At 36.7% G+C, this 14,411-nt stretch overlaps 1 protein-coding gene across 3 annotated transcripts in view; it reads left to right on the top strand.

The window, feature by feature from the left end:
- GPC5 (glypican 5) overlaps positions 1–14,411 on the top strand; it is a 1,063,734-nt gene that overhangs the window by 574,254 nt on the left and 475,069 nt on the right. The window contains exon 8 of one of the 3 annotated variants that reach the window (XM_054701628.1): positions 2,082–2,496. The exons of the other annotated variants lie outside the window; for them this stretch is intronic. Coding sequence (XP_054557603.1) covers positions 2,082–2,179 — 98 coding nt within the window. The 3' untranslated portion in view covers positions 2,180–2,496. Of the gene's footprint in view, positions 1–2,081; positions 2,497–14,411 lie in introns of those variants that run through there. 3 annotated transcript variants of the gene reach the window in all.

Raw genomic sequence — 14,411 nt, 5'->3', positions numbered from 1 at the left:
TTAGTTTGCTGTAGCCTGCAGGTGCACATTATGATATGGTAATGCAGGACTACATTAGGGAAGAGAATAAGAAAAATTCAAACTCAAGTGTGAATGTTAGCAAAGGGCATATATTAGGCTCTTCCTGACCTAATATTAACTTAGATGCCAGATTTCATTTCCAGTGATCTCTCTGCAACAATGTGGTCTTCAGATTCATTTCATTATCCTCAAAGGTAGAATGAGAAGGAAAGAGATTTTTCAGGGCATGATTGAATTGCTAAAGGATTCAGAATTCGAAAAGTTCTCTTATCAGGAAAGCATAAATTATCTCATGATAATTATCATTGAAAAAACCAAACCTTCAGTCAATGATTCCTTAGTAGTCTAATAAAGATCTCTAATCTAGCTATACAGAGGTGGTATTATTCTAAAGATAATTTAGGAAGAAATGGGTTAAAATCAAGATTAGAATTGAAAATGCATCTGAAAAGCCAATCATAAGATTGCCTATGCCTTCGATAGAAATCATAATCACAATGTACTTTGATCTCAAACTGTTTTTGCATGTACTTGGACAATAACATGTTTTGGAGCTGCTATGAATAAAAAGACATAAAATGTGTATGTTTTTAATGCAGTGTTGTACATGTGCAGTGCCTAAAATTAAATAACCTGACAGGATCTAAGCAGAATATGGTAATGTAAATTTATAAAGGTAGAATGAGAGAGCAATGATGTCAGACTCTATGCGAAGTGTTCTATACTTAGTAGGTTTTTAACCATTATTTAATTTAATCTTCAAAATAATCTTTTAAGTGAGGAGTGTTTGCCTGCAAATAAAAAAACTAACATTAACTTGCTCCTGTTTAGGGCAAGTGCTTAAATCTAGGATTCAAACCCAAATTTGTTGGAGGCCAAATCTACTGTCTCTATTTAATATCTACACTATAATCCCAATTAGAGGCTTATACTGTCACTCAATACATGTGTCAATAGTGATTAAAAAAAAGTGCATAAGAATATACAACTGATTCAGAACCCTGGCTAAAGACAGAGGATAGTATATAAAAGTAAACGAGTGATCTAATGCTGAAAAGTAGATTTCAGTTAACCACCTCTGAGTAACAAATTGCAAATGATACTTCAAGGGGAATAAATCAGTAAATTGTTTAGAATAAGACAAATCATTCTTATTTCTTTGAAAGGTTTTCCTTGCTATTGAGTTGATCCCAGGATTTTATTGTTTTATTGAGTCATTCATGAACCAAGATGAGCTATGGACTCACTGTGTGCCTGGCCAGGTGGGACTCTGCATGTGACCTGGAGAATGAGTTTTAGGATCTTATATGAGTGTTTGATGAGGAGGAAGAGCCTGTACCAGAACCCCCCAGCAGGGAGTTGCTGAGCCTTGAAGGGACTGAAAGCGAGCCATTGAAGCAGGAACTAAGGGAGCAAAGGAAACAGAGAGAGGAACTAATTAGAGAGGGATTAATTTTGCATTTCATTAATAATACCTTCAATTTATATCTCTGTATAAAACTTAATAGAAACAAAGATGTATTCCATTGTATAAAAGCAATATTACATAATATGCTATCACTAAAGTATTAAGTATTCATTATAAAATAATGTCTATAATTTTGGAAATAATTTTTCAACCACTAATGCTGATAGCTCCTTATATTTTTATAAGATTTAATTAGAGTGGTAATGTCTTAGTTTAAAGCATATACTTACTTTTTGCGTAGCAGTATGAATAGAAATGAAGACTTCTATGTATAAAAGAACTTAAATATAAATACATGTGCAATGTGAATTATAAATTTTAATTTGAATCATTTTTAAGAGTGAGTAGAGGCTTGATTAGCTTTTTTATTGTTCTATATTTAATCAGTGCTAAAAATATAATTACAATCCTAAAAAATTACTCTCCCCCTAAAAACTTTATTAAAAGCTAACTGGCCTCACTGAAGGGTTTAGTCATGCAGACCTAGAGAAATTTCATTTTTGTTTGTAAAACTGCTGTGGCCCTTCTGTGCATGATCCAAAGGCAACAGTTCTCTAGCTGCTAAGTTATTCTGTTTCTTACTTTATAACAGCCAACATCAAAGCTGGAACTCTGCCCTTTCTCTCCCTCCATGTCAGACCCCGGATAACTGGGAGAACTTTCAACATCAACAGCAGCTCATCTTACTGATAAACAAAGCACAAAGACAGAGCACACAGGTTGCAGACACAGAAAGCAGCAGGTGAAAGCAGGCTCTGCCCCTTTCTGTCTACAGAGAGTGGAAAGTATGTTATCCTGCATGACATGATTGGAAGAAAATAATATTTACTTGGGTGGACTTGCTCGCTAGGAGACATCAAGATACTAAGAACTGTACAATGAAACAATGGGGATTGTGTACCTAAAGGTGAGCAAGCTCTGAAGATGAGGGAGGTGAGTAGGACTAAAACAACAGTGAGGATAGCAGCTCTGGTAATGCTTCTGCTCACATAAAGCTTTCCTTGGAACACTTCCGCTCACAAATCCTTGATGGGCTTTCTTAGCTCATCAGTACCTAGTTAAGAAGCAGGAACAAGTACTGAGTTAAGAAGCAACATCAGTACTTAGTTAGGAAGCAGGAAATAGCAACTGAGAAGTGCAATGTTCTACTTTACTGCAGAAATCCATATGCTCTAGTCTCCAGAATCCCCAGCTTCTAACCTCTTGTCCACTCAACACAAAAGGTATATAAAATATTTGGAAATTTAATTCACTAATTCCAATGTCACCCTTCAGTTTGGAAGCAAAGGCAGTGTACTAAACTAATCAATAGACTTCTCACTCAATGTTAAAATAGAAATGTCTCCAGTGTCAGAAATTCTTAATTCCCCATATTTATAAAAAATAAGTGAGAAATCCTCATTTCTTCCATAGAATGTTAAGCTGGTTCATAATGCTTTGAAATGATATACTGTCTACTATAGAAGACTATAATTTCAAAGGAGAATGTTGAACATCTTTATTTTTTCAGTTTCTACATTTGACTATTTTATAGGTCAATATTAAAGACCCAGATTCTGACACTATTATGGAAATATTAATATTGGATGTGTCACAGGAGAACCTTTACACCCAAGAGATTTCCCCTTTTTACTAAATGCCACATCAGTCAAAGACGTTGAAGTTTTATTTTCAAATTCAGGCAGAAATGTTGTTACTGTTAGCATCAGTTTAAACAGATTTTTTTAAAGTTTAATTTATTTATACAAGAACTGGGGTATAGGCCAGATGTGTGGGAGGGTGAGAGGATCCACCAGAGACAGAGTGGGGAACAGAACAGGCAGACTGACTGAAATACACTGGTGAGGGGAGCAGTGGGTGAGACAGGAGAGGCCTGCCACGCAATGTGGGTATCTCCCTGGCCGGCCAGGAATTGAACCCACGCTGCAGAGGCTGCAGACAGCTTCACAGCACTGTCCTCAACCCGCTGCACCACCGGGGAGGCACTAAACCTATTTTTTTAAGACACAAATTTTTCTTTAGACTAGCATATTTACCTCTGTGTCTTAGGAATTGCTTTGAAAAAAAATAGGCGAAGGTAAAAGTTTGCAATATTCTTTTTCATGAAACTTTAAAATAAGCTGATAATTACTTTATCTTGCTTGTATGTCAAGCTTTCACAACTGCCTTTGCCTAAGTCTTTACTCACTGTATTCTCATGGAGAATATGAAACATAAGTCATTTTAATTTTGGCCAAACATTATTTTGATTGTATAATAACATCCAAGACCTATGAATGACTAAACTTTTTTAGTAACTGAGGGTTGACTATATTACTTTCAATCTGTTTTAATTTCTTTCTTTTACATTTCACTTTACACAAGTGCCAAATAAAATTTTGGTCACATGTTTCCTCTTAAAACAAGAGTTTAGAAGAATACTAAAATTAAAATAAAATCAACCTCAATGTAAGTATTATTCACTTCTATGAACCCCAAAACATAGCATTTTTACTTTCTGTGATTAAGTGACATTTGCTGTCACACAAAACACATTTGAAGTATCTTTAATCATAACTATGTGCTAAAGCACATATTTTTTTAAATAATTCTATCAGCCAGAGCTAATATATTGGGTTGTAAGTGCAAGAAATCCAATTCAAGCATACTTAGTCAAAACAGAATTGCGTAGTTCACGTAAATTGTAAATGACTGAATCAGAGGTATTAGAGAATTAAACAGTTGGGATTCTCATTTTTTGCTGTATGTTTGGCCAAATTGTTTCAGACTGTGTTTCTAAGAGGCTAAAATTGTGATTTCTGACATCATTCGTGATTGTATCATCATAGCATTCTGAACAAAATAGGAGAAAACAAATCTGGCCTTCAGCTTCATGTTGACAAACCCCAGGGAAAAGTTTCTAATTGAGCTGCTTGGGGTCACATGCCTACAATAAGGTTGATTATTATGACCCCAGTGCTGTCTATGGACTAACTTTGCTCAGGAAGCTTCTTTAAATCACACTCTGATTTAAATTTAGGTTCATGGATAAAGATGCTGGCTCCTAATCTGATACCATGGTTAAAGCAAGAGAAGTATCCCCAAAATGAAGTCTAAAAGGCACATTTCACAGAGGAAATAAGAGGAGAGCTAGGAGTACAAAACACATACACACAAATACATACAACATCACATACCAGCATGCACACACAGAATCTAAGCCTTCTCTCATCCACTATTCTTATATCTTTCCTATCATCAGGCATACACTGAGCATCATTCCCTGAACTCCAGTGAAACTCAATGCTAATAAGTTGACAGACTTAAGGTTATTCGTTATCTTTATTCTTCAAAAAATTTGAAATGTTGTTATTTATGCCTTTTATGGTCAGAGAAAAGACATTCATTAATGTATATATAGACCTAGTTGCAAAATTTAAACACATAAAAGGATGAACCAGATGGCAGAGAGAGGTATTCATCAGTTCTAAGTCACATGTCTCACACCTGCCTACCTGGTGTTATAATTGATGGTGTCTCAAGTCTCTGTTGGCTAAGTAGCAGCCTCAGCATATTGTCATGTGAATTGCATGCATCACTTCTTTTTTTTTAAGGAATTGTTCTTTTATTGTAAGATTTTTTTTGTGTGTGTGTAGAAGAACTGGGTGTAGGCCAGAAGTGGGGGGTGAGAGGATTCACCAGAGACGGCGTGGGGAGCAGAACAGGTGTATCTACTGAAATACACTGCTACTTCATAATGTTGCCAAAGTAACTTCTATGAAGTAAAAACAGCAGGAGACAGGAGAGGTCAGCTGCGCCATGTGGGTAGCTCCCTGGCCAGGGATCGAACTCAGGACACTTTGCTGTGGGAAGGGCATCCCTGAGACTCAACCCCTAGGCCACAAGGGAAGCCCTCATAATGGCGTGCATTGTTTTGAGTTCAACTATCATAAGATAGTTTTAAAAAAGATTATGGAGGCTTAGCATTTAAAACCGAAATATGGTGAAGAAGGGTCAAAATAGGGGTAGGAAGAGCACAAAGGATGTGGTGATGGATCATGGATGCTATGGATCATGGATGCTACAGGAATCACACCTGAGAGGAGAAATCAAGTACTGTCCAAAAATGAACAAAGATGTAAGAAAATTAATTGATGAAGTCATTAAATATATATAACACTGATACATATAAATGAAGAGACCAAAACAATAAATATTGTATTTTCAGTCACTGAAAAATTATTGATTCATGCATTTGATATGTTTGAAGCAAATATTCAGAAGAATGAAGTTAGTTCCATTTTTTTCTTTAGAGCAAAAATCAAGTACTTGAAAAGGAGGGACCTTGAAAAGGAGGATTCCCACAAGTAGATGAAATTATACTTTGCTTTACTACTGAGTCAGATGTAAGGCAGCTGGAGTTAGGAGAGTTTGCTAGATAACTTGAAAATGATCAGAGAAATTTAAAAAAAGTCTTAAATGATGAACTTATCTAGAATCGTCATTATGTTATCATGCCATATTTTATTTGGCAGGGATTTTCCTTTATATTATACAAAATAATAGTACATATTATAATGGATGGTATCTTGATGTCAGTGACATGCTGTAATAAAATAAATTGATCTTCATAGACGTTACTTTGACAGCCTTATGAAGTAGCAGCATTATTTTACTACCAATAAGGTTATCTATTTCCTAATCTTTGTTCTGTTAGCGACTAATTGTACTGTTCAGGGTATGTTAAAGTAAAATACCCAGGGATTTTATACTGTAAATATTTTGTGCCAGATTATATCAAATGTCATCTTCAAACAGGAAGTCACAGGATTTTAGATGGAGTTGAGAACATAAAAATAATTTATTATTTCTTTATTTTAGGATGGATGGTTTGGAAATAGGTTGACTCTGGCTTGGTAGTTGTATAATTTCTAACAGCCAGGGTAATATTTTTATTTTTAGTTCAGGAATAATTTATCTAAATCAAATATCTAATGCTCCCAGTTGAAATATATCTAGCCTGCATAACAAGTCATATTTCTTTCACTTTCATAGTGTTTGGTATTTTGATTAGTGGTTATAGATTCAGACACATTAGGGAGGCAGTAAGTAGTGGAGAATGCTAATGGACAGCTAATCAAGTGAGTGGATATCAGATAGTCAATTACTACAGAGGACAATTATAATTCAAAACTATGTGAAGCATTATCATTTTGATGCAGTGTTTTTACACCAAACATTCTAACAAGAACAGACAAATGGCTGCACATTAGCACACTTGTGAGTGTGGTCATTAAGAACGTAAAATTTTCTAATAAGATTTTAATCTCCCTTCTTTCTCAGATGCCACAGGCAGTACTGCTGCTCTTATGTGAACATTTAGTGCAGTGTTTGTAAAACTTAGGCACTAAATTTAGGCACTAACTATTCTATTGGTTTCTTAGAGTCTGAGAATAAGTTAACTGATGTTATTATGTTGTCCTTACCCCATCAAGAATGACACAAATTAAATCATCTCAATTTATTTTTTAATGAAAACATTATTTTCATTGAAGCAACATTGCATTATAAGATTATGTAAGTTTTAGGTGTTCATCAATGGGAATTAATATGTGCATATATTAAATTTTATGATGAAAATCTAGTCTTCACCTTATCATTACCCACTTTTCCAGATTACCCACCCATTTCCCCTTTCCAGCTAGTAGCCAGCAATTGATATTTTAGTCCAAAAGCTTATTTTTGTTTCACTAATTCATCTGTTTATTTTTAGCCTTTGGACTATGGTGGAGAATATGGGTATTTGGTGGTGGAAATGCTACAGTCACCAGAGTTTGGGGGCTGGGGGAGATTCTATACTGTCAAAACACTAGCAAGGATAAGAAAATGAAGACATTCAATAAAAATAAAAATAATAATTAAAAAACAGGAGACATTACAGATTCATTATTCTGCTAATTGATGGCACTGCTAATGTTTTTGGAAGAAATGGTAAAAGGAGGGTGACTTTAAATATTTCAAATAAAGCCAGTTTAAAAAAAAAAATAAAAACACAACTATCCATTCTGTAATGCCATTACATTTTTACTTTTCCTTAATTTACCATTGTTTCTAATTTATGATTAACTTTCTTTTCAGATGCCCATAATGTATTTACCAAATTGATAGTAAAAGCTCTCTCTGACCACAGCGGAAATCAGCCAAAGATCAACTAAAATTATGTAATTAGACACAGATCAGTATTTGAGATCTTGAAACCTATGTTAATGCACAGAACAACTATGAATATGTATTTTATTTTGAAGCCATTCCTCTTTGGAATTCCACATAAATTATACCAGAAATCCCAATTAACCTAGATACAGGCAATGAAGAAATAAGTTAGTTAAACATTTTATTATTAGCTATTGCTGAATATTTTGAATGTTTTGAATTTAAACAAATGTTGGAACAGTAATGGTATATACCCAGTCATAATAAGATCTTAATTTTTAAATTGTTTTGATATTAATGAGACTATTCACAATAAAATACCAAATTTTAGACCTGCAAACATTTTTCAGCAGATTATTAGTGGGCAGATAATGTCAACTCATTAAAAAAAAGAGGACAGTCATTTAAACAATTGGGTTAAAGTTCAAGGTTTTTCTCTGCTCTAAGACAATGGGTGAGAAATTTAAACACATTTAATCTCATTCTTGTGAATAAAATGGTTAAAATAAGTTCTTGCCTATTGACTGTGAAAAAAATATAAAGAATTTCAACTAACATCTGCTGAGCATGTAAGGATACTGATAATAAGCTGACCCTAAATCTGTGAGTATTTAATAAATGTTAACATTCCCAAGAACTCTGCATTAACTATAAAAATTAAAGCTCGTTATTGTCTCTTGCAAAGAAAATTACGTGTACATTCTTATCCACCATATGTTAGATTTTTAACATGTCATCAATGTGCAGGAATGAGAATATTTTATGTACTATAAAGATTCAAAGTTTCAATCTATGTAATAGACATTGTTAAGATTTGGTTTTTGCATAGTGAATTCTGATTTCCTAGTGAATAATTCTGTATGTTTAAGTGTCTTTATAGGCATTTCTAAAAGTGCTTTTGGAAATTGTTGAGATTTGGGGTTCAGCTACCATTTTCCTCTCAGCATTGCTAAAATGAGTTCGTTAATTCTGATTAAATAATTATGTTTCAGCTTCCTTTTATCTGCAACTGTTACCTTCAGGCATAAATTCATGAACTTTTCTGGTTTCTAAAAATTATAATAACCACTTATATATTTCTTAATAATTTTAATACATAGACCAAGATGTAGAGTTAATGTTATTAAAAAATTAAGGTGTTATATCTCTTTCTATGAGGAGTATATATATATATATATATATATATATGATATATCTCATATATTAAGATTATGTAGATGATATGTGAGTACTCTGTGTCTGTCTGTGTGTGTGTGTATGAGAGAGAGAGAGAGAGAGAGAGAGAGATGAGGTTAAAAGGTATAAACTTCAAGCTATAAGTCAGTCCTGGGGATGTAAAATACAGCATAAAGACTATAGTAACACAGTATTGTTTACTTGAAAGTTGCTGAGGGGGTAGATAAAAGTCCTCATCACATGTAGAAAAGAAAAAAAAATATATGTAATTATGTTAGGTGAGAAATGTTGATTAGATTTATTGTGATCATTTTGAATTGTAAAAACATTAAATCACATGCTACATCTGACACTGACATATACTGGCATATATCAATTATACCTCTATAAAGTAATAAATAACAAAATTAATAATTAAAATATCTGTTAGAAAGTATGTACATATTGTAGAATGTACATATTGTTTATACATATTGTTCTGACTGCAAAGTGGGTCTTTAGTCTCATAATAAGGCAAATGTCTGGGAGCAGCGAAGGTCTGAGTCCCATCAAACCAGCTTGCTATGTTTCTCCCAATACAGCGAGTGTGGCTTCTTAAGGCAGACATGAAAATGAGCTAAAGGCGGGTGTCATGTTAGCATGTGTTCTGTACCCATCCCAGGCCAGGTGGGTTCCCCGTTGGTTCAGGTGGCTTGAAAGAGATCCTTGGAGCCCTTGGCATCATTCCCGCAGGTTTTCTAATAGTATGCAGGGGAAACAAGCCAGTGGGGAGATAGCAACTTGGGCCCCCTGCGAATCTCTATATGCATTTTGCTCTGGGCTCTCTCTGACGTGGTCCTCATGGTCCTCGCAGCCCTGGAATGTCTGTTGTAGCTGTTGGGCTGCAGTTGTGCTCTGTGTGATGCCGCCTTATAGCCCAGCCTCCAGACTCAGGTGCACCACTCACGTGTGCCCACACCACTCTCCAGGTGGCCACCATCAGGCATGCGTGCCCCATCCCACGATTCCAAGCACCTTCTGCACTCAAAGCCACAGGTGAGGGCCACAGAGGCCAGCAGCGTAAACACTTGAGCATCTTCATTTACCCTAGAGCATAACTTTGAGAGGCAGTGAAGACACAGCAGGCCTCACATTCAAGTCTTTCTTTTAGTCTCAACACTTTCTGTCTGGTCTTAGAAATTTTCCTGTTTTACCCACTCCCAGCCCGTTGGCTCCCACGCCCCATCAGCTGAGCTTTAAGTTCGCTCCTTAGCTTTCAAGCTATTTTGTTTGCTACTAGTAATCCCAGATTGCTGATTTGTGTCTTGGAGAAACAGGTCTCAGACATATAATAAATAGAAGACTAGTATAATTGATGGTGAAAAGTGTTGGAAAACAGCTGATTGTTGACTTAAGCAAAGTCAGAGGCATTGGAAGGAAAAGAGATCTCCTGACTTCAGCTAGTGAATTGTTGGTCATGTAAGCTCTTAGGAGGACATTGTGCATGTTTCCTAAAAACCAGTTACAATTAAATGATTATGTGACTGTCAATTTCCTATCCAGAATCTACGATGCTCCTTGTTCCTGAACATTCCTCTATAAACCAACTGGGTCAGGGGAAGTTGGTCCTGCTCTGCCCATAAGAATGGCTACTGAAATTTAAAGCGGCCTCCATTGTCCCTTCACTCTGATCTGTGATTGTTGAAGGACCCAAACCTAGCAACTCAGTTTGTGGGTTTCCCAGAAGACAGATATTGCTGAAAGTAGAGGTTTTTCAAGTGTGGGCTGGCAGCTATCCCAATCCTGGGGACTTGTTAGAAATGCAAATTCCTTGATGCCCACTGAGAGCTTCTGGGTCAGAAACTTGATCAGCAATTTGTTTCTTATCATGGCCTCCAAGTTACTCTGGTGCCCACTCAAGTTTGAGAAGGAATGGGTTCAGGGACGAGCTCTTGATGTAGGTAGGCTCATTCTGGCCCAAGGGAAATGTCACCCCTACTTATAGAGCTGGTTTCTCGCTGATGTAAATAGCAAACTAAGTTACCCACTGCAACTGGCTGCCCTTTGACAGAGAATTCAACTTGTTGACAGTAAAGGGAAGAGAAAGATGGTGGAAGACACTTAAAAACACAGCTTCAGCTTGGATAGTGGAAGACTTCCAGTCTAGTAGGAATGAAACATTTGCTAATTCTTCAGGCTAATTTAACTCCAGTTTTTCTATGATAGTAGCAGACGACATTGTGACTGACACAGAAGGTCCAGGTCATGTACAATAAGAACTAATTTTTTTTTTTTTTTTTGGACAGAGAGCTAGAGATGTACTACTATGTGGCAGCAGTGGTTCTAGGCACTGGAGATAAAAAAAAAATAATGGCAAAAAAAAAAAGAAATCAACTCAATGGGGTTTACGTATGAGTGGGGGGAAACAGACAAAGAAATAAGCAGTGTTTGGCTACAGAAGGCAGCACACGGGCTTGCAATTTTACATGGTATGGCTAGAAAGTGCCGCCTGAAGAGATGCCATGTGCTTATTTGGGAGGGGATCTAATCCAGAAGTGGGGACAGCTGTGAGGTGGCTCATTGGCCTTGCCCATGGCTGTGCAACCCAACACAAACAGAGGTGAAGCAACTTGCCCAGGATGGCAAAGGAGATAAGTGATAGAAATATTATGCTGTGGGCCTCCTGGTTTTAAAGTGCCAGCAGTTTCTATCATTCTGGTTTCTGCAGCATTATGTTCATCATTGGAAAAAAAAAAAACAAAAAAAAACCCTCTTGCTAGTAATGGGTTAATACAGTGAAATCCATGAGTAGCCTCTGAGTTTTTTTGCAATTCTTCCATGCTCTAAAGCAGCCCTTTAAAGAGCACACAATGTTAAAAAATCTTCCATCTTCCTTTGAAAAATAAACTGCCTGCCACAGAGATCTACCATTTTGGGGGAATTGGAACCAAAGTTATAATGAATTTTCCATTGTTTATATTAGAACATAAAGTGAGCTTGTTTGGATCAGTTGTTAAAACATTGGCATACTTCCGATCAGTGCAAGCTGTTGCTTTGAGATTCACTGATACCTTCTAGGCGTGCCAGCAACCTGCTGCCTCCTTGCTGGGTCCCAGACCTGAAAACGTTGCCTCCCCAGAGCCCCGTGCTATTCCCAGGGTCCATCTCATAAGTGACTTGTCCATCATCCTTGTACTTAATCATTCCTTGCTCTACCGCCAAAATCTCTTGGTAATATATCTCAGGAATCGGTGATGGGTGGGACAGTAGTGAAAGGGATTTCTCTGAGCTGTAGTTGAGCCACACCAAGGGAATAATCTTGACAAGATTCTGATCAAACCACAGTTCTGCCTTCCTCTGCACCAGCCCAAAATAGAGGAAGAGATTTCTCTCTGAAGGCAGAGCTCACGCTTCTCTGACAAATGCTTCAATACTGACGCTGATGATTGTTTTGAATAATAGATGTGTCCCTTAGTTAACAGATGTTCCCTGCAGTTGCTAAATATCAATTGTACATTTCCAATGTGTTTTTCTTTGTATCATACACAAAGATGACAAACCTCCTATCCTCTTGGAACTTACAAATCAGTTTTGTAATGGAAATCTTGGGAAGACAGATTTCACATAGTAATTTTTTTGTGAACAGGACAGCCTGGCTATAAGGGGGAGAAAAGAATATCATGGCAAAGAAAATTTTTCTGCTTTCTATCTATGGAATACTCTGTCAGGAAATGAGGTCTTATCTTGCTTGACAACAGTCATTATCTAGTGAACAATTCTTTTGAGGAATTTACAACTTCTGCTTTTGCCCCTGAAATGACTCTATAATCTGAGAGAGCCATTATGTAAACGAACACTTACAAAGCAGAGGGTGTACTAACCCCTTCCATCAAAAAGCTAATAATCTGTGACATTCCAAAATCACAACAGAAATGTTACTTCGGTTCTTCCAATAATGACAATAAAGAACTCCATTGTGGTCTTCAGAAGAAAAAAAAAAATCCCAAACCCAAGTAGTTAAGGTTCCTTGCATGCCACAGGCCTGCTTCTATTGCATAGAGCTGTGTCTACCTCAGAAGCTAAGGCTGGAAGAGTCCAGAGCTTGATAAAGAAAAGACTGTAAGAATCTCACATAGACAGAGCTTTCTAATCCCCCATCACGACTGGTGCTTTCCATGACAAACATAAAAGACTGTGCCATTACACAGAACATTTTATGGATATATCTGGTTGTAATGTTCTGTTTATTCTCTTCTTTAGAAAAGTCTAAAATTGGTTCTATATTGCCAGGAAGACAGATAAAAAAAAATCAGACATGATTAGAAGAGTGTAACATTTTTATTGGTTGCAGTAGTTTCGAACTACATTGAGTCTGCCCAGCTGCTTTCTATCATGAGAAAATCAAGGTTTGCTCAGACTTTAATCCTTCCTCTATTGCCTTTCATTCTTTTATTAGGGCTCTTTCAATATTTCTGGTTTATTCAATTTTGGTGGTTTGTTACAAATGACTTTAAAGTTCAAAAAGTACTTGGGGCACATCCATATTTCTGCTTGGCGCTGTGGAAAACCAACAGCACTTTCGTTTTTGAAGCTAATTCACTCATGTTTATAAATAACACTGAAGTGTCCACTTCAGAGTCCTCTATCCAAAAGCAGGTTCACCTGAACACTGGACTCGCAGCCCCTAAAACTCGCCTTAATTTACATCAGTGATTAGCTACTAACCGTTTTGCCTTTAGCTGCTTCCATCCACCGTTTTGAGTAGTACCCTGATAAAAGTTCCCCTTAGATTTCATGAAACAGCGGGGGGGGGGGTCTAATAGAGGTGCTCCTGAGATCCCTAATTCCTCTCCTCACTTCCATACCCTCCTTGAGGTAGGCTGAATCATAGCTTTCCTGATGGCTACATCTTAATCCCTGAAACCTACGGCTATGTTAGGTGAGACAGCAGAGGGTTTAAGTTTGCAGGTGAAATTAATATTGCTCACTAGCTGACCTCAAGATGGGACGTGTACCTGGGTTGTCCAGATGGATCCAATGTAATCATAGAGGTTTTATAAAGTGTAAGAGGGAGGGGAGCGATAAACACAGAGATGGTGAGGTGGGAGCGACTTGGCTGGCTGTTGGTTTCAAAGACGGTGGATGAACACCGTGACACAAAGAAACTGGAACATTCAAGGAAATAGACTTCTGTCTTAGAGACTCTAAAGGGAACAAAGAAAGCCCTGTCTACACCTTAATCTCCTGAGATAGCTGGTGAGGCCATTTCCAACGTCTGACCTCTGGAACTATAAGGTACCACATTCATATTGTCTTCATGTGCTGTTTTTTAAAACCTGAGATTGGGATTTGCAAATGCGATGAACACTCATTTCAGCAGGAATGATTATGTCTGTGATTAAGAAATGGTGGGAGTCTACAAAGTTAAATTAAGAAAAGCTGCTTGTGAAAGGGCATGGTGACTTAAATGTTTCAAACATTTTTCTGTCAAGGTTCAGAATATTTTTCATGTCTTTTAATAGCTTGAAGTTTATTTCCATTACGTCTTGTAACAGTTTTTTTTTAACATGAGAAT

The sequence above is a fragment of the Talpa occidentalis genome, unplaced genomic scaffold, assembly GCF_014898055.3.
Source record: "Talpa occidentalis isolate TD23 unplaced genomic scaffold, MPIMG_talOcc4v2.1 talOcc4.5, whole genome shotgun sequence".
Taxonomy (NCBI): Eukaryota; Metazoa; Chordata; class Mammalia; order Eulipotyphla; family Talpidae; genus Talpa; species Talpa occidentalis.
The sequence above is the reverse complement of the archived record's forward strand: the minus strand, read 5'-3'. Positions and strand labels throughout refer to the sequence as shown.